Source organism: Podarcis gaigeae (assembly GCF_964106915.1).
Source record: "Podarcis gaigeae genome assembly, chromosome: 4".
Lineage (NCBI taxonomy): Eukaryota > Metazoa > Chordata > Lepidosauria > Squamata > Lacertidae > Podarcis > Podarcis gaigeae.
The window spans coordinates 55875684-55893172 of NC_139677.1; the positions used below are offsets into that span (position 1 = coordinate 55875684).

A 17489-nucleotide genomic window follows, 5' to 3' on the forward strand; every position below is an offset into this window, starting at 1 on the left:
TAGCATTTCTAATGATAGGGCAGCCTTGGGACCATAATTTAACAGGGCTTAGCCTGGTAGAGTTATTCATAAAGAAGTGGCCTATATAATTTTCAATCATTCATCTTAAAAGTGATGAAACAAAAAATAGAGAGCATTGTACCCAGCAAAGTTTCCCATTGCCACAAGGATGTTGGCTTTCACAATGGGAATTCCTCTCTCCCCTCCACAAATCTGCTGTCTAGTGGTGACGTGCTAGGTATCTGCCGCTCTTAGCTGACATAATTCAGACTTGCCTATTTTAATTTCAAAGGTGTCAGTTCTTAATTTTCCATAGACTGGTTTGCCTATGTACTGTTCCTTCTCCTGTGTTGCTTCTACAGACTGTCTCGCCAGTGCCTCATCTTGCTATCTGCAATGGTGTCACAGGGGCCTGATGCTGCAAGGGATGTCTACAGCCACTTTGATTTCAATAATAAATTCCTTCCTAGTTTAGTGAAGAGGAGAGATTATAAGGTAAGAGGAGGAAATATTCAGTGAGTGTAAGTGATGAGTGTATTTGTTTTTTGTGCTGTGAAAAGTAAAGCTAGAATTGGGGATGGAGATACCTAAGTCTCTTTCTATATCATGTGCAGAGCATCATTGATGTGGATTGTTTTATTGCTTCAAACTGTCACTGATCCACAGGGGAAACATTTTTTGATTCTTGATTTACTTAGGGTTTTTTTTTTAAAAAAAGGTATATATACGTGATTTTATTACATCATTTTTCTGTGGGGGGAGCTTTTGTATGAAATGGCACCTATGTTTTGTATGACATGGATGTAACTGATATGCCCCCCCTTCCCCTTACACAAATGCCTTCTTGCATAAAAAAGAAGTAGCAAAGTCATCCTGTGAGAATTTCACAGCAAGCAAGCTCATATGCACGCAAACACACACCATAATGTGTGATTCAAGCTGTGGATTCCTTCCAAAGTTCTGTAAAAGCACATTGTACAGTTTTCCTAGGATTATGCTACTGCAAAATGCAGGTGTGCATGGAAGTGCAACATGTTTGTCTGCTGTTCCGCTCCAGAAAGCTGCTGATAAAAACAGGGACACAGTGGCATAGCGTGGGGGGTGCAGGGGGGTCCGGGCGCAACATCTGGGGGGGGGCGCTCGCCGCCTCCAGAGTCGCCGAAGAGCCTCGGGCACAGGCTGTAGCAGAGCCCCATGTCTCGCGGAACCAACGAGCTGTGCACGCGTCCGCGCTGAAGGCGTCCGGCAGGCAGCGGCTCTCAGCACTCGCCGCGGTCCCTGTGCGTCGGGGGCGTGCCAGGCGGCCCCTCCTCACAGCCCCGCCGCCGCCGCCGCTGCTGCTGCAGCGGCTGGGCCATGTTGCATTTTCCTCGCCTCTCTGCCCTCCTCCTCCTCCGGGCAAACAGCGTCGTTTGGGCGGCAGCGCCAGCGGCAACTCGCCTCAGATCACCTGACACGGACCCGCCGCCGTGGCTACCTTACCGTAAATACCCCAGCCCAGGCAGCAGCAAGAAGAAGCTGGCAGCGGCAGCAGGTTAGGGGGCGCAAATTACTTGCCTTGCCCCGGGTTAGGGGGCGCAAATTACTTGCCTTGCCCCGGGTGCTGACAACCCACGCTACGCCGCTGCAGGGACATCAAGAAGATGTGTTAGCTTCCCATGTACAGTGGTACCTTGGAAGCTGAACGCCTGTAAACTTGAACGCTTCAGTTCCCGAACAATCAAAAACCGGAAGTGATTGTTCCAGTTTTCGAATGATTTTCAGAAGCTGAACGTCCGGCATGGCTTCCGGTTGGCTGCAGGATGCTCCTGCAGCCAATCAGAAGCTGCACCTTGGAAGTTGAATGCTTTGGAAGTTGAACAGACTTCCAGAACAGATTCTGTTCAACTTCCAAGGTACGACTGTATAGGAAGGTTCATTCATTCATATGACTGGTAAACCGCCTCTTCTGTTAATCTTACATTGTTCCAGGTACATAAAAACACATTGTTCATCTTCCTCCTATGTTTAATGCATAAATAATCTTGGGCCCTTGGGATTTTGACTGCTTTTGTTTTATGTAAACATGTGAGGAAACCACAACAGCAGTTGTTGTTATACATATCTAGGCTCTTTTACAAACCACTGTGGAAGCAGTGACACCACACTGGTAAAGAGGCCCTAAGTTTCTGATGGTGTGCACCTTATGAAATAGGATAAACATAGAAATGGTTCTGCTAGTTAAAAGACTGTGAACTGTTTAAAATTGCAGTCACTCTTTTAAATATGTATTCCTCATATTACAACTGTTGTAGTGAGTTGGCATTTGGGTTTATAAGTTGCTGAATGTCTCTTAACATTTATTTAGGGCAAGCCTGATGTTCGTATGGCATATATCCAGTATGCTGTTTCTTTTTTAATTGCTGGTGACAACACAATCCTTGTCCACGTTCTGGAGTTAAAAGGTATATTATAAATATTTCTTAAAGGCGTTAATGTCTCCCTCTTATTTGTGAAGTGAGAGGTCCGTGTTTGGATGTTATGAGTACCTAAATTCATTGGATACAAGCTTTAAGAAGGAGCAGTTCACTTTCATTCGCCTGTGAGTTGTATTGCACAAGGCATTTAGCTGTCGAGATACATAATGGGAGAACTTAGGAAAACCTCTGTGCTCTTTAATAGAGATTTAAAGAACCCTTTCCTCATGTTTTTGAGTAAGTGGCTGAGTTTAATGAGGGCAAGATTCCCTTACTGTTCTATCCCAGCAAAGGAAAGTTAAAGTGCTTTGCCGGTTTCTTAGCTCTGTTTAGAGAAACTTGAGTCTTTGGATTGGGGACAATGTTATGGGCCAGATTTCCCTTGCTCCCCCATAGTTGGCCATCCTTACTGTACATACTGTAGAGTTCAGAATTCAGCTACCCTCTTCCATGGTACAAGTTCATTGTTTATTCTGAGTCCATTCGCTTTTGGTTCACCTTGTAGACCAAAGCATTCGGTAACACCAGTGGCAACACTTGATAAAACTGATTTCATTTTAAAAACGCTTTCCATCTTCCAATTATGTTTTTAACATTTTTAAATGGTTTGTAGATTTCATCCCAGATATTTTTCGAACCGGTTTGAAGGAAGATAGAATTTCTACAGTTAGCCTTCTACTTTCCACTTTGGCAACTAAGGTATGACCTTGACGTGACTTTACTCTTTGTATCTTATTTGCTGAAAATAACTCTGTTGTGGTTTTCCAAAGACTCTCCAATTACCAATCCTTTAATGTTTGGCTACAGTTTAGATCTTGTCAGCATTTCTGTTATGAGCTTTTGTTTGATCATAAAATATTCCCTAAGAGTTGGAGCCTGTAATTTGCTGAGTTTTTAAACAAACAAGAAAATAGTATTTCAAAGCAACTGTTAGGAAGTTTTAAACCTTTTGTACATCCTGTAAAAATAACTAGATTCTTTTGGATTTCTTTTGAAACTTCAATTTCTGGGGGCAAGGGCAGCTGTTTCAGTTTGCTGAAGCAAAAACAACAGTATTGTGGCATCTTAAAGACTTAACAAAATCAAGGGTTCATTCACTTGTTCATCTTCCAGTGTGGTATAAGCAATCATCTACTAGAAATGCCACCCTGCACTCTTCCTAGGACAAACAGGTTTCTCTAAAAATAAAACAAATGTACACAATCTGACATCAGAAAGGGCAATATTTAGAAATGCATGGGAGAACATTTCAGTCTCTTTCTTAATGACCTTAAACCTGACCGTTCTTGAACAAAGTAATTTCAAAGGTAGGCTCTAGCCTGAAAATGCGGAATTATAAATTTATCAAGATAAAAGATTATTTTTTCCCAGCTTTGTAGTTGAAATTTGTGTATGTGTTGTATTTTTTCTAGGTAGTTCACAATAGAAATCTTAGCAAGACCCAGAAAGTGCGTTTTTTTACTGTCGAAGTATTGAACCACATTGCCTCACTCTACCGCTGGAATGGAATTACTGACGTCAGCACAGAAGATGTCGTGGTACAGCAGTTTCTTCTTATCTTTCTCTATTTCACTTTTTAACCTCAGCAGAAAGGGTTTTGCCTTTATACTAACCCAAGAAAAAGAGGAAAGCTATATCTGGCCCCGTATAGTAAAACAATATTTTGCCTAGGATAAGGATTATTATTGTTGTTGTTATTACTCACCCTGCACTAGGTCTGAGGGTGGCTGGCAGAAATTCAAAACGGGATGGGAGTTGGGAGTTCAAAACATTTGCAGGGCACCAGGTTGGGGAAGGTTAGTATGCACAGCTGAAAACAGCAAAGGAAGTGAGGAAGAAAAGTCTCCTCTGATCCTTCCTAAACCAGCTTACGGACATTTAAGAGACAGTGTCTTCAGCCTTTTATAGTGTCTCACCATTCACCTTTTTCTCCTCCAAGAATCTGCTGGTTGCTGCTAGGTCTTGGGACTCCATTTTTCATGTCCTACTCATAAATGCCACCCCATTCTGCCCCTCAAATTTGACTTCCCAGCCAGAGGGAATATTGATCTGATTCCCCATTGCTCATCTCCTCTGACTGATGGCAGCTGTCCAGTTCTCAGGCAGAGCCCTCCCCATCATTTGCTCTCTGATCCTAGATATGCCAGGTACCGCATTTGGGACCTTCTGAAGCATGGAAAGCATGTGCTCTGCCACTGAGCTATGGTCAAATAAACAAATTCTAGTAAACATTGATCTTTGTGCTCTACGCAGGCTACCCAGGATCCTGAAGAGGCAGGAAAGATCCTAGTGAGGAAACTTGTCCATAATTTTTTACTGGATCTCTGTTGTTCTCTGAAACATGGCATTAACTTTTATGATCCAAGCCTTGGCACATCTGGCAGGTAAAGTATCCCAGTTACTCCGGTGGTTGAAAATAGTCCCGTCAGCTATTCTCTGTTTAAATCAAAGATTCTCATTTTCAACCAGACAAACCAAACGTACAAAATTTGCTTTGGTTTCGTATGTGGACTGCAGGTGTTCCCCACTGTGGAACTGAGACTTGTCAGGAACCTGAGGGAATGAAGAAAGATAGAATTGGAAGGGCAGCCAGGAAGCTACCCCAAACCCCAGAATGTTTCCTAGTCCGTTGCATCAGGGGTAGAAGAGGAGTTGGGGTGTAGGACCACAGCCAGTCCCAAACCGCGATTCTGGTTGAGGCAGAAACATTGACAATTGTTATGTCATCTCCTTTTTAAAGGAAGGCCACAGGGTGGAGCCCCAACACTCTACAGCTCCCAGAAGACAAGGCTGAACAAAATACTTCAAGTATTTTTAGTGAGAAGCCTAAACAGAGCTTTAAAAAATATAACATGGTTTCCCTTGGGGAGTTGTTGCCATCATATGATATAGGCTGCTTAGCTGAAAGTTCTGTGAAGCATTGGCCTTTGCTTGTGAAAAGATTGGTCTACATGTGCAGGCAGTAGCTGCCTGGAAGAATGGCCTCTCTGCCATAAGCTTCTTCCTTTATGAACAGTCCTATGACCCCTTTTGTTGAAGATAAAGGCTTATATGTAGCCCAGCTAGTGAGGTAAAAAGGTAAATAAAAACCACCTAAGAATTTCTTGTCTGATTTGCTTTGCTTAGCTAGTTCTTGCAGTACCTAGGCTGACATTCTTCCCATCCTACCTCCTGCTTAAATTCACAGCTGGTACTGTTTCTTGCAAATGAGATTGAAACAATAATGCGCCAGTTATGTCCTATCTAAAGTGTCTAAATTAGATAACAATTCTGCGATTTCAGTAGCTTACAGAATTGTTTTGGGTTCTCTCTGTCAAAAGTAAACTGAGCAGAATTTAGAGCCTTATTTACCATCTTGCCTGCACCCAAAGAGCCACTTTACTAATTCCATACACCCAAGGGAGCTTTGTAGGGGTGCTGTTTTGTTTTGTTTTGTTTGTCTAATAGCAGTTTTTTCTGCTCCATGGCACACCTCTTTTGAAACTGAGGAATGTTACAAGAGCAGTTTGTGAATCAGATGGGGGTCAAAGGGGGGCAGGGGAGAGTCAAATTCCACTGGGCATGCTCAAGACCCCTTTGCACATGCCTAGAGCAGTTGTTTGGATCCTGGCCACTGTTAGAATTGGTTTCAACTGTATGGTGACATATGCTGCCATAGTGATTGCTTTTCAAAATCTTTCTTTACTAGAGGAGGGAATTTGGTTCTTTTGCGCTTTCTCGTGAATCTAAAGACTGCTGCAGAAGATGAGATGGTTGCTGATCTTGCGGTGAACATATTCAAAGTGTGCCCAGATTTACTGAACAGATACTTTAAGGAGTCCCAGTATTCTTTTGTTCCCAGGCTAAAATCAGCTTGGCTAGACAATATGAAATTGCTGAGGAAGGTAAGAATTTTATGAAAAGTATACCCTTTGTACATGAAAATAACATTTACCAACTTTTTTGCTGTGTTAGGATCACAGTAAACATCTTTATTTCCCCCCCTGTAGTTATATTTGATGGGGGAGTAGCAAAGAGACTCATTTTGGTTAAGGGCCTGTTCATGCATTTCTTACTGTGGAGAAATCCCAACAGAGTTAGACCTTTGGGTTGGGTTGCTCTTCTCCCACACCTCACCATGTGAGTAAATAATGTCTATCTTTACTATATTTATCTGAACATAATACCTCTCTATTATCTGCCCTCCAGATCTGTCCTTGAAAAGAATGCTAGGGACATACTGTAGTCACACAGCTGAAATGATATTACTTAATAAGAGCATGATACAGAAAGCCTAAGATTTTACTAAGTTGATATTTTGCCGTTGTAACATATGAACAAGTCCTGAGTTTGGAAATGTTTTTGTACAGGAATTAACCACATCTGATCATAACTGGCCGCCATTTTGTGCCATCTGTGCAGAATCAACATTCAATGGTACTTTGTGCACTGGAATCTCTACCAATCATGCAAAATCATATTTGATTCAAATATGCAAATTAATATTGGGGTCCATTGCTGCATATATTTCCTAATGGTTTTAAAGTGTTTGTTCTGCCAGTTGTGGAAGATGAAAGAAGATATAAGGAAGCTCCATTTCTATCCCCTGGGATAGAAATGGGAATACCAGCTCACATCTACTGACATCTAGAACTTTGCCAGGCATTGCCTTCAATACAGTTATAAGGCAGAGTGGTTATAAGCCTAGATTCCCAGGATACTGAATTTTGGACTTGGTACCACATTCTATGCTTCTGCAACACTTATGGCATGTATACAGCTCTGACAATAAACAGGAGGCAAGATGGTAATATGTGGGCTAAGTTTGTTCTCCTATCTTTTTTCTGGGCATAATTGCTGTTATCTGCTCTTTAGAAAGAGTACATTATCAACTCAAAACGGGTGATTAAATAGGAGCCAATATATTATTATCTTCCTCTGTGCTTACTGAGTTCTGTACCAGGGACCCTGAGCTATAAGTTGCCAAGAAGATATTGGCCATCCTTCAAGCTAAAGATCATTTAGCTGGTGTGAGTTGACTTAGCTCTAGGTCTTCCTAGTTATTTATAGAAAATGTGGCGAGGGGTTTTAAAAACTTCTTACTAAAATGCATTAGAGAGAGATTAATACACATCCTTTATTCCTGGTATATCACCTTCATGAATGGGAAAAATGTTTTTGAAAGTAATAGAATATATTAACTAAGAGAATGAGATCAGTGATGGAGAAATTAGATGGCAGTTTATTTTTTATTTGATTAGAACACTTATGAATAGCTTTTCTGTTACTTAGCAACATCCTGATAAAAGTGTCTTAAACAGGAGAAATTAATATTGACAACAACAGATAAGCTATGGAAACTAAATGCTTGCCGGGAGAGAGCGACCGCGCACAATGTCACTCTCTCTATTTAGGATTCTCAGCAACTGATACTCAGCGACTTGCTGCCTCTGTTACTGAAGGTGATGCACAGCCATCATGACTAGTAGCCATTGATATCCTTACCCTCCACGAATTTTTGTTTTGAGGTGGCTACAGCAGGAAACGGCTGAAGTTCTCCTAAATCCCTCTTCTGCTGGTGGAAAGTTATGCTTTATCAAATAAACAGTTGATGGACACCAGTTGGGTTTATCTCCAAACACCTTTCTTTTCATGAGGAATTAGGCATTTCAGACTGTTTTATAATATAATAACCTTTGTACATGTTCAGCTGAATTGGCTTTAGGGGCCATGGCCTCATTAGCACTGTCTTAACAATGTGTATTTTCTATATAAATTTCAGATCTATGAGGCTCAACCAGAGATTTCTACTGCTTTTAAAACAACAGAGTTTGTTCCTTTTCCAAGATTGCTTTCAATGGTGATGGTAACAACCATTCCAGCTGTCTGCAACAAAGTCATGTTTACCCAAGGATTAAATGTAAGAACTTCTCTTTATAATCTGGATGGGGAGGTTTTTGGTTCCACTAAGCAATTTTGCTGGCACTTTCTTTATTAAAGCTTATCTTCCATGGAATGTTCCAACAGTTGCAAGAACTCAGTGGCTGAATTTTCATGTTATAGGAGTGAGCCTGTGCAAGCCTTGGGCTTGTGAGGAAGATTTTGCTTTGATTTTGACAAACCACACCTTTGCATTGCATCTGCATTCAGACAGACTATGTTAGTAAACTTAACTGTAGTTTACTAAAACAAGGGCAACTTCAGTCTGTGGCTTATGAATCTGGCTCATTATGATCGTTAATTCTAGTATTACAACTGAACCCTAAATTGTGGTTAATGAAAAATTAAAGTGGAAGCTTCCAACCCTCTTCTCCTCATGGCTGTACAAGAGGAGGGGGAGCATGTGAGCCTTATTTCGTCTCAAAGGTCTGTCCTGATGCTGCCACCTTGTCTGGATGGCAAAAATGTTGGCACAAATAGTAAAAAATTGAATGTCATTGGCAACCCAAGTAGATTCCACCTCTCAAACATTACTGTAGCAACATGGAATCCATCGAAGGGAAACAGTTTTTGGTACAAGGCCAGTAAACTTAGCATAGCTCATTTGATACCAAGGCCTAAATATGTGAAATAATTGAAGTAAATCATGATTTTTCAGTGTCTCATAGCAGTGTGTGGCAACCCCACTTTACAATATTATTTGATCATTCTCCAGTGCTTAAAACATCTGGGGTCCTTCAGATGTTTTTGACTACAGTTCCCATCAACCCCCAGCCAGCCAGCATGGCCAGTGATCAGGGATAATGGGAACTATAGTTTGAAACACCTGGAGGGCACCAGGTTGAGCTATTGCACCTTTTGTTAACCTTCCAATCTCTCCTTACATCCCCTCTTCAGTAAATGTTGTTAGCTGCTCTGAGCCCGGCTTTGGCTGGGGAGGGTGGGATATAAATAAAATGTTATTATTATTCTGCCTGGACACTGAGGTCCAGCGCCGAGGGCCTTCTGGCGGTTCCCTTGCTGCGAGAAGCCAAGTTACAGGGAACCAGGCAGAGGGCCTTCTCGGTAGTGGCGCCCCCCCCCCCCCCCGTGGAACGCCCTCCCACCAGATGTCAAAGAGAAAAATAACTATCAAACTTTTAGAAGACATCTGAAGGGAAGCTTTTAATGTTTAATAGGTTATTGTATTTTAGTGTTTTGTTGGAAGCTGCCCAGAGTGGCTGGGGAAACCCAGCCAGATGGGCGGGGTATAAATAATAATACATTATTATTATTATTATTATTATTATTATTATTATTATTATTATTATTGCTACTACTACTACTACTACTACTACAACAACAACAAGATCTTGCAGGGAGAACCTTTCCAGTCCAAAGTACCCAGAATGTATTAAACTCTGTCTGGCCACATAATGCTTTGACCCTTTCCAGTCTGCCTGCTTCCTTTGGGCAAGAGCTGCTGCTTGGTTTGCTCTTCACTTTACAGGGCTGCTGTTGGCTTTCATTCTGTGCACGCCTACTTGAGGGTAAGTCTCACTGAACCCAGTGGGACTTACTTGTGCTCTGTCTGGCCCTTTATCCCTCTCTTCCTTCAAAGTAGTGAATCTGACTAGGCAGAAGCTATGTGATAATTGATGTGGAGCTATGCAGGTTAAAGGCAAAGGTAGAAAAGTGTGTCTTGTTTCCACTAAGGGTGGGGGTAGCTCTTGTCACTGCTATTTGCCTCAGTTCCTGCGAAAGTTCAGGCATGGAGAGGCATTCTCCTTACATGGAACATTGATGCTTCCTGGCCCCATCCTGGCAATTGAAAGTGATGCCACCAGTGGGTCACATCAGCAGTTCCTGGAAAGGTGAAGCAGAAGCACAGTAACAGTTTGTTCCTCTTTTCTTTTAGATAGCCAATAAAACAGTAAAACATACAATCTTTTCGCTTATATCAACTGTTTTGAAAAGAGCACTGAAAAACATTGAGCACTGTCTAAATGAGACGTTATGGGAGAAGTCCGAAATCTATACACCATCTATGATGCAAGAATTTGTCCAGCAATACAGAGAAGCGCTTGGCAAGGTAAAAATTAATAAAACTGTGTGGTGCATAATTGCAGTTTTGTGCAGCAGAAAATACGTCCATTCAGGGAGGATTTCTTCCTCCACTTTCTGTATCCTGACAGCTAAGGTGAAAAATATCCAGAGATATTTCTAATGGATTCTTAACGTCTTCTCCCTCTTGTAATTTATATGCTAACTATTACTTGATGCTTTAAGACTTTCTTAATTAATGCTTAATTGCTGAATAATGGGATACTAATGTTTTAAACTTCTTATATGCTTTTATTGAAATAATTTCTTTGTGAGGTACTAGTTGCAATTTTTAAGTCACGGTGCTTAGAATAGCAAGATACGTTCAGCCAGTTAGTAGAGATGGTAAAATAGAGTTTCAATAACTCTGGAATTCTGAATGTGGAAACCTGACTGGGAAGAACACATATCTCTGGGTGCCAGGTTTGGGGAATATCAGCCCCCTATCATTTCAGTAGATATTGAAGATAAGGGGCAACAGTTGTAGACTGACAGTCAATTTGTACTAAGGTAATAGTTGAGCTAAGGTAATAGTTTTCCAATTCTCACAGCTGAGGCATCTCATTGGCTACGTTGGGACATAATGCAAAACTGAGAATAAGTCAATCCTCCTCTTGGGCTTGTATGCTCCTCTTTCCTTCTCTAATGCAGCCAGGAGGGGGATATTGGAAACCTCTGCTTCAGTTTTTAGATTACGTGCAGTTCAGCATGTCATCCAAACCACAAACTGTGGTTAACCTATACCATTGTCTTGCTTTTTCACACTGACCATAGTGATATGCATGTATTTGGACCTGCTATATAATTGGTGTGATAATTAGTATTCAAAACTGTAGGCCAATTCACTTAAGCCTAGTTCTGACCAACTGAAGTGAATAGTCATCAGTGGGCTTAATTAGCAGTTGCACAACAAAAACTATTTCTCAGTTTTAAAATACTTCTCATCTTGTAATTCAGACTTTCTCAAAAAACCAATGTCTGGTAAATTTTTGTATGAATTTGCATAGGGTGTTCTTTCCCCTTTTCTCCTCCATTCCTGCTCTGTAAATAATTCTCTATAAACATGTTGCAGTGACAAGACAATTCTATAACAATATTTAGTGGCTAATGTTGGTGGTTTTTTTTTAACAAATCTAGCTCTTGCCAGATATGACTACCATAGTAGCAGTCTGGCAGTCGCTTCTAAAGCAAGAGAAGGGACAAGATGGACAGAAAGGGAGTGGTGAAGATGCTTCTGTTTCGGAGGAAATAACAGCAGGCAAAGAAACAAATGGAGAGCATGGTAGGAAAACCTTAGTCATCTTATCTAATGTGCGTGTGAACAGTGGAGCACAATGATTCATATCTGATGAGTCACAGTGGCTCTGTTCTGTTCTTTGACAACCCCTGTTAACACCTCTTATAGGAGAGATGCTTTTAGAGGCATCTAACATTATTCTAAGAATCTGAGCTCCTGTTTTCAAAAACGTCTTGAGTTATCCTGGGGTAGTCACAGTGCAGCCTATGCAGACTCCGCAAGGATGCAAAATTCAGTGTTATCATTTCTGCCGAAATGGTGTCCAGAGCTAAGTTACCCTCCTATCCTGTGCACAACTTAAGCTCTTGCTGCATAAACAAAGGCTTTCAAGGGGGCAAGAGGAGTTGTCTGGATGTGCACCATTTTCCTTTTCGCCATGGCCACTCCCTCTCCATTCTGCAGTTCTTTCCTATCACAGAAGGGATGAGATTGATAATTTCTTTGTAGCTCTGACTGTGACTGCCATATCCACCCACCCCTACCCTCAGTGCATTAATACTTAACTATGTAGGGTTTTGCTAGCCAATACTAACGCAACAGTGTTTGTGGTGGTTGATGCACAAGCACAAGGGGCAGGGCCAGTTCCAAGCACCAAAGTAAGGGAGCCAGGCTTAGACTGTTAAATGCATAAACCTAACTCCATGATTATAGTTGGTTACTTCTTAAATCACCCTTGATCCTGACTGCTATTTCACAGAATTGTATTATGTCTTTGCTAGTAATATTATTTTAAAATATGTTAATATATCTACTCTAGGCTCAGATGATGCAGAGACCACTCTTTTGAAAGCTGTCTTACTCCACGTGATCTGCCTTTATCAGCAAGCTGTTCCCCATTTAGTAGCACAGAGCAACTTTGACTTTAGCAAATTAATAAAAGGTAATTTAAGTGTCTTCAAATTTTGAAGTAAGGCACACATTGAAAATCATTTGTATGATATGTATGCATGCAAAGCTCTGCCACTGAGCTATAGCCCTAACATCACATTTTGCTGTTAGACCTCTTTATTTTCCCAGGGTTTTAAATATTTGTTGTGTATTGCAGTGTTTAAACATTTTATACTCTTTGATCTATTATGTTCCTTTTTGTGGTTTTAGTTAGTTTTTTCCTTTGTAATTTAATGTTTTATTGAAATCATGTAAGCTCTGGAAATATAATGCATGGAATAAAATATTGTTATTTTCCAACCACAGGCATTATTACTGAAAAAGGACTGCGGCAGGAGATCCCTCCTGTTCTACAATATCACATTATCAAGGTGGCTCTAGAATTGCCTGCAAACAAGTTTTCCTGGTTCAAAATGCAGGTCGGAACATGAGGGTTATTTTTGTCTCCTATATTAAGACCAGCTGTCTTACTCATTGGTTTCCTAATCTGTTTTGTCTGTAAGGCAGTCATAAATTCCATTTCGTCAAGAGACCTGTGTGTTGTGAGCAATTATATTCACATTATACAAGTAGTGATGTTCTCAGAGGTAGCAATAAAGCTTTGACCATGCTGTAGGGCAGGGATGGAGAACCTTTGGTCCTCCAGATATTGCTGGACTACAAGTCCCAGCATCCCTGGCCATTTGCCACACTAGTGGCTGATAGGAATCACTATTATTATAATATATATATTCATAGGTAAAGGTATATATTATTATAATACATATATTCGTAAGTAAAGGTAAAGGGTCCAGTTGTGACCGACTCTGGGGTTGCGGCACTCATCTCGCTTTATTGGCTGAGGGAGCCGGCGTACAGCTTCCGGGTCATGTTGCCAGCATGACTAAGCCGCTTCTGGCGAACCAGAGCAGCGCATGGAAACACCGTTTACCTTCCCGCCAGAGTGGTACCTATTTATCTACTTGCACTTTGACGTGCTTTCGAACTGCTAGGTTGGCAGGAGTAGGGACTGAGCAATGGGAGCTCACCCTGTCGCAGGGATTCGAACCGCCAACCTTCTGATTGGAAAGTCCTAGGCTCTGTGGTTTAACCCACAGCGCCACCCGCGTCCCTACATATATTCATATATATATATATTCTCTCATATATACACACACACACACACACATATACACATACACACACACACACACACACACACACATTCATACCCCGCCTTTTTTCCTTATAGGGATTCAAGGCATCTTACAGATAAGAATAAGAGCAGCTAGATACGGGGGGGGGGGAATCAATATTTTTTTAAAAAATAAACATTGATAGATATAAACTGTAGTTCAAGAAGAAGAATTGCTGTGAGCTGTCCCTGGCTCTTAAAGCAAAATGCTTACATAGGATTTTCTCTACTGGCATGATTTTAGTTTGTATACAGGTATTTTCTAAAGGAGAAAACCTCTCCCTGATTTAACTACAGAAAAGTCTTTTGAAAGTTTGCATTTAGAACAAGAAGTGACTTCCAGAGGCTGGGAATGACTGTGCCCATGTCTGTGCCCACTTCTGCCCTTTGCATTTTAACTCTTTTGTGGAGTGGCATTTGTATCAACGGGAAAGGATTGGGTCTGGGGCACAGGATAAACACTGATAAAGCTTTGCCCTTCAGCAGGTATGCCAAACAAGCTTGTTTGGGAGGCTCAGAATTTCACAAAGAGGACTGTTCTCTCAGTTGTGTGAGATTCTGAATGAAAGACGGGAGCACAGACAGCAGATCAAATGACTATTCAAAGTGAAATTACAAAAGTCCTGTTTGGGTCCTCACCTTTATTAGGACAACCAGTATGTCACAGGAAAGCAAGCGAGCTTTTGATTTCCCAGAATTCTTCATCAGGCTGGAGTTGAACAAAGGAGTGGAGGAGAAAAAAAGAGAAAGCTGGCTTGGGGAAGGCCTGTAGCCCAGTGGTACCACATCTGCCTTGCATTCATCAGGCCACGTTTTAACCTCAACATCTCCAGGTACGCTGGAGGACTGCTGCCAGTCATTGCAGCAAGATGAACCAGTGGTCTGACTCAACACAAAACAGCTTCTTGTGTTCCTAAGATTTTGAAGCCACAAAGTCTGCATTTAATCATATAATGTAGGTAAAGACTGCAGAGGTGATAGCATTAGCTTCTCCTAGGTGCTGTGTAGCTTTCAAAATTATGATTATATTTTCAGAAATGGAGGCTTAGCTGTTACTGGTGTAGCCATCCTAGGTGTGGCTGGAAAGCTTTATAGCACCTAGCCCCACCTACGTTTTAAGACAACAGCCATGTTTGCACATAATGATAAGCAAGACTTTCTGGCTTACTGTGGTTTATTAGGAATGAGAAACATGCTGGCACATACCACCTGATCTCCCCCAATTTGCTGCTGCTCCCCTGGTGCAAGCTAGATGAACAAACCAGCAGGGCTTAGCATCCTTTTACAATCCAAACCAAGGATTGTGGTCTCTTGCTCCATTACAGGTCACAAATCAGCAGTTGTAGCTTCAGGTTATGTCAGGGCACATCCAGCTTGGATGTAATGAGAAGTCAAGGCTTTCTCACATCAGGAAAGGAGCAAAGTGGATGCAACTGGGCTATGCGTGCCACCAGCACACCACTTGCCCTGATGAACCATGTAAGCCATAAAATCTGGCTTGCCATTACATATGAACACAACATATGACTGAACTGTTCTTTTTAATGAATTTATTTCTTTATTTATTGGAGCTTCCAGGGTCTACAAAAACAAATGCAGGATTTGTGGCTTGAACATCAAGAGAATTTTCTTTCCTTCCTCTCCCCCATGTCTCTTAACGTTAGACTTAACATCCAGCCTGATAGGACTTAAAAACTTGGCTACTATTTTGTGGCACTATGGTTGGTCCCATAAAGGTATTGCTTAACTGTGGATGTTTAATTTTTCTTATGGACCAACAAGATATACTTCGCTTTTTGTGTTCAAGGGAAGTGGGGAACTCTGAATTGTTCAACCTTGACCCCCAAGCTCTATGAAAGCAGAGTTGGCACTTGGCACAAGTTGTCAGTAACAGGGTTATAGGCATCAGTCTCTGCGGAGAGAACCCAAAACAATTTTATGAATTGTAATCAATAAAGTGTGTCCTCCTAGGATGAAGCCGAGAAGGTCTCTGGCGAAAGATCAGTATTTTATTTGCTGATGAAAATGTTCGTAACAAGCAATCATTTGCACCTCAAAACCTCAACAAAGAAATTGATTATTAAGGTGAGCTTTTTTTTAATCTAGTTTTCAAAATTGTGTTGTGCCCACAGAAAAGTTGTTCACAGTGAAGACACTTTAGAACAGGTTTCCTCAGTCTTGGCCCTCCAGATGTTTTTGGCCTACAACTCCCATGACCCCTAGCTAGCAGGACCTCAGTGGTCAGGGATGATGGGAATTGTAGTCTCAAAATATCTGGAGGGCCGAGTTTGAGGAAGCCTGCTTTAGAAAGTTGGATTTAGGGTTAGTAATAAGCACGAACACTGTATTCGCGCCCTGGATTGTATCCAGCATTGCATGAATGGCATCCCACTCACACAACAGAACTGTCACACCCCCCCAATCTTTCAGAGTTGATTTTTAGGGTATGCAGGGAGCTGGAGGGGACAGGAAAATTGGTTGCACACACATAAGTCTGTTGTGTGAGTGGAATGGAGCTGCAGGGCTGACTAGAGCCTCCTCTGTTCCATAGAATATACCACTTGTGGCCTGTTTGCTGTATTCCCAGGAAATGGGTTTAGTTACTTCACTTTTTTATTCTTTCTTCAAGTCTCTGTTATCAAGTCTGTATTATGGCAATGAATTTGGTTGTAGGTTGTGAATACTGATACTCTGCTCTTCAAGGACACAAAATATACTGCTTATGGAAATCCAAGTTTTCCTTCAGATGTTATGAATGGACTGATACTTGATGAAATCATCTGTGTGGGGAGGTTCAGACTTCATGCAGGTGGTTGCAAGGCAACCTCCAGTGTGTTACTTGAGCACTTTTGTTAGGAAAAAGCACTGCCAAATGTTACACAACTCCCCTTGGGGTTGCCCTGGTTTTGCTCTCCACCCTTCAATTTAATGCAGTAGTGGGTTTTTGTTTTTTTTTATATGAAGTCTAAACTGGGTGATTTAGCAGTAAAATCCAGCCCCTCACTTCACCTTCTGAACAGCTGACTGGTGTGCTTGTGACTTTTACAGGGCCACACACACATGGCTCTAGCTGCTGGATGAGCTGGGGAAACGTAAATGTGTTTCCCCATCAAGCTAGGGGTTCATGTGTGTGAGAAGTCTGTGGTCTCTTTGTAGGTTGAGGTGAATAACATTGTTTCCATATAAATGTTTATAATTCAATTATTCATAGTGCTAGTGTTTTCTTTAGTTACAAACTTTCCTCCCTGCCCTTTACCCTAAGATCCCAGGATGGATTGCAGTGATAAAATGTACAATTATTAAAACAGGACGCACCCCAAACAGGTTCCTGCCTCTTTTCATAGGCTTGAATTTGGTAGCTGGTGCTGACAGTAAAACTCTCCACCGCAACCCGTGGACAGGCTATTCCATGCTGTCTGCGTTACAATAAAGGAGAGACAGGGTTTGACCTACCCTTTGGCAGAGTCGTTCAGGGTCCTGAGAGCAAGTTTGAATGATCCTTACCTAAAGGAATCCTTACAAAATGTTCTCTGGACTAATAGTTCCATCTCTTTTCAGAAATAAGAAAAAAATATAAATATATATGTGTGTGTGTGTGTGTGTGTGTGTGTGTGTGTGTGTGTGAGGGAGGGAGGGAGAGGGAGAGGGAGAGGGAGAGGGAGAGAGAGAGAGA

The 17489-nt window shown here is 41.6% G+C and overlaps 1 protein-coding gene across 2 annotated transcripts in view; it reads left to right on the forward strand.

The window, feature by feature from the left end:
• URB1 (URB1 ribosome biogenesis homolog) overlaps positions 1-17489 on the forward strand; it is a 48566-nt gene that overhangs the window by 4182 nt on the left and 26895 nt on the right. For both annotated transcript variants that reach the window (XM_083735819.1, XM_083735820.1), the window contains exons 4-15: positions 363-495; positions 2348-2444; positions 3070-3155; positions 3869-3994; positions 4710-4840; positions 6145-6340; positions 8218-8355; positions 10273-10446; positions 11595-11739; positions 12512-12634; positions 12949-13061; positions 15788-15901. In XM_083735819.1, coding sequence (XP_083591945.1) covers positions 363-495; positions 2348-2444; positions 3070-3155; positions 3869-3994; positions 4710-4840; positions 6145-6340; positions 8218-8355; positions 10273-10446; positions 11595-11739; positions 12512-12634; positions 12949-13061; positions 15788-15901 — 1576 coding nt within the window. The remainder of the gene's footprint in view (positions 1-362; positions 496-2347; positions 2445-3069; positions 3156-3868; positions 3995-4709; positions 4841-6144; positions 6341-8217; positions 8356-10272; positions 10447-11594; positions 11740-12511; positions 12635-12948; positions 13062-15787; positions 15902-17489) is intronic.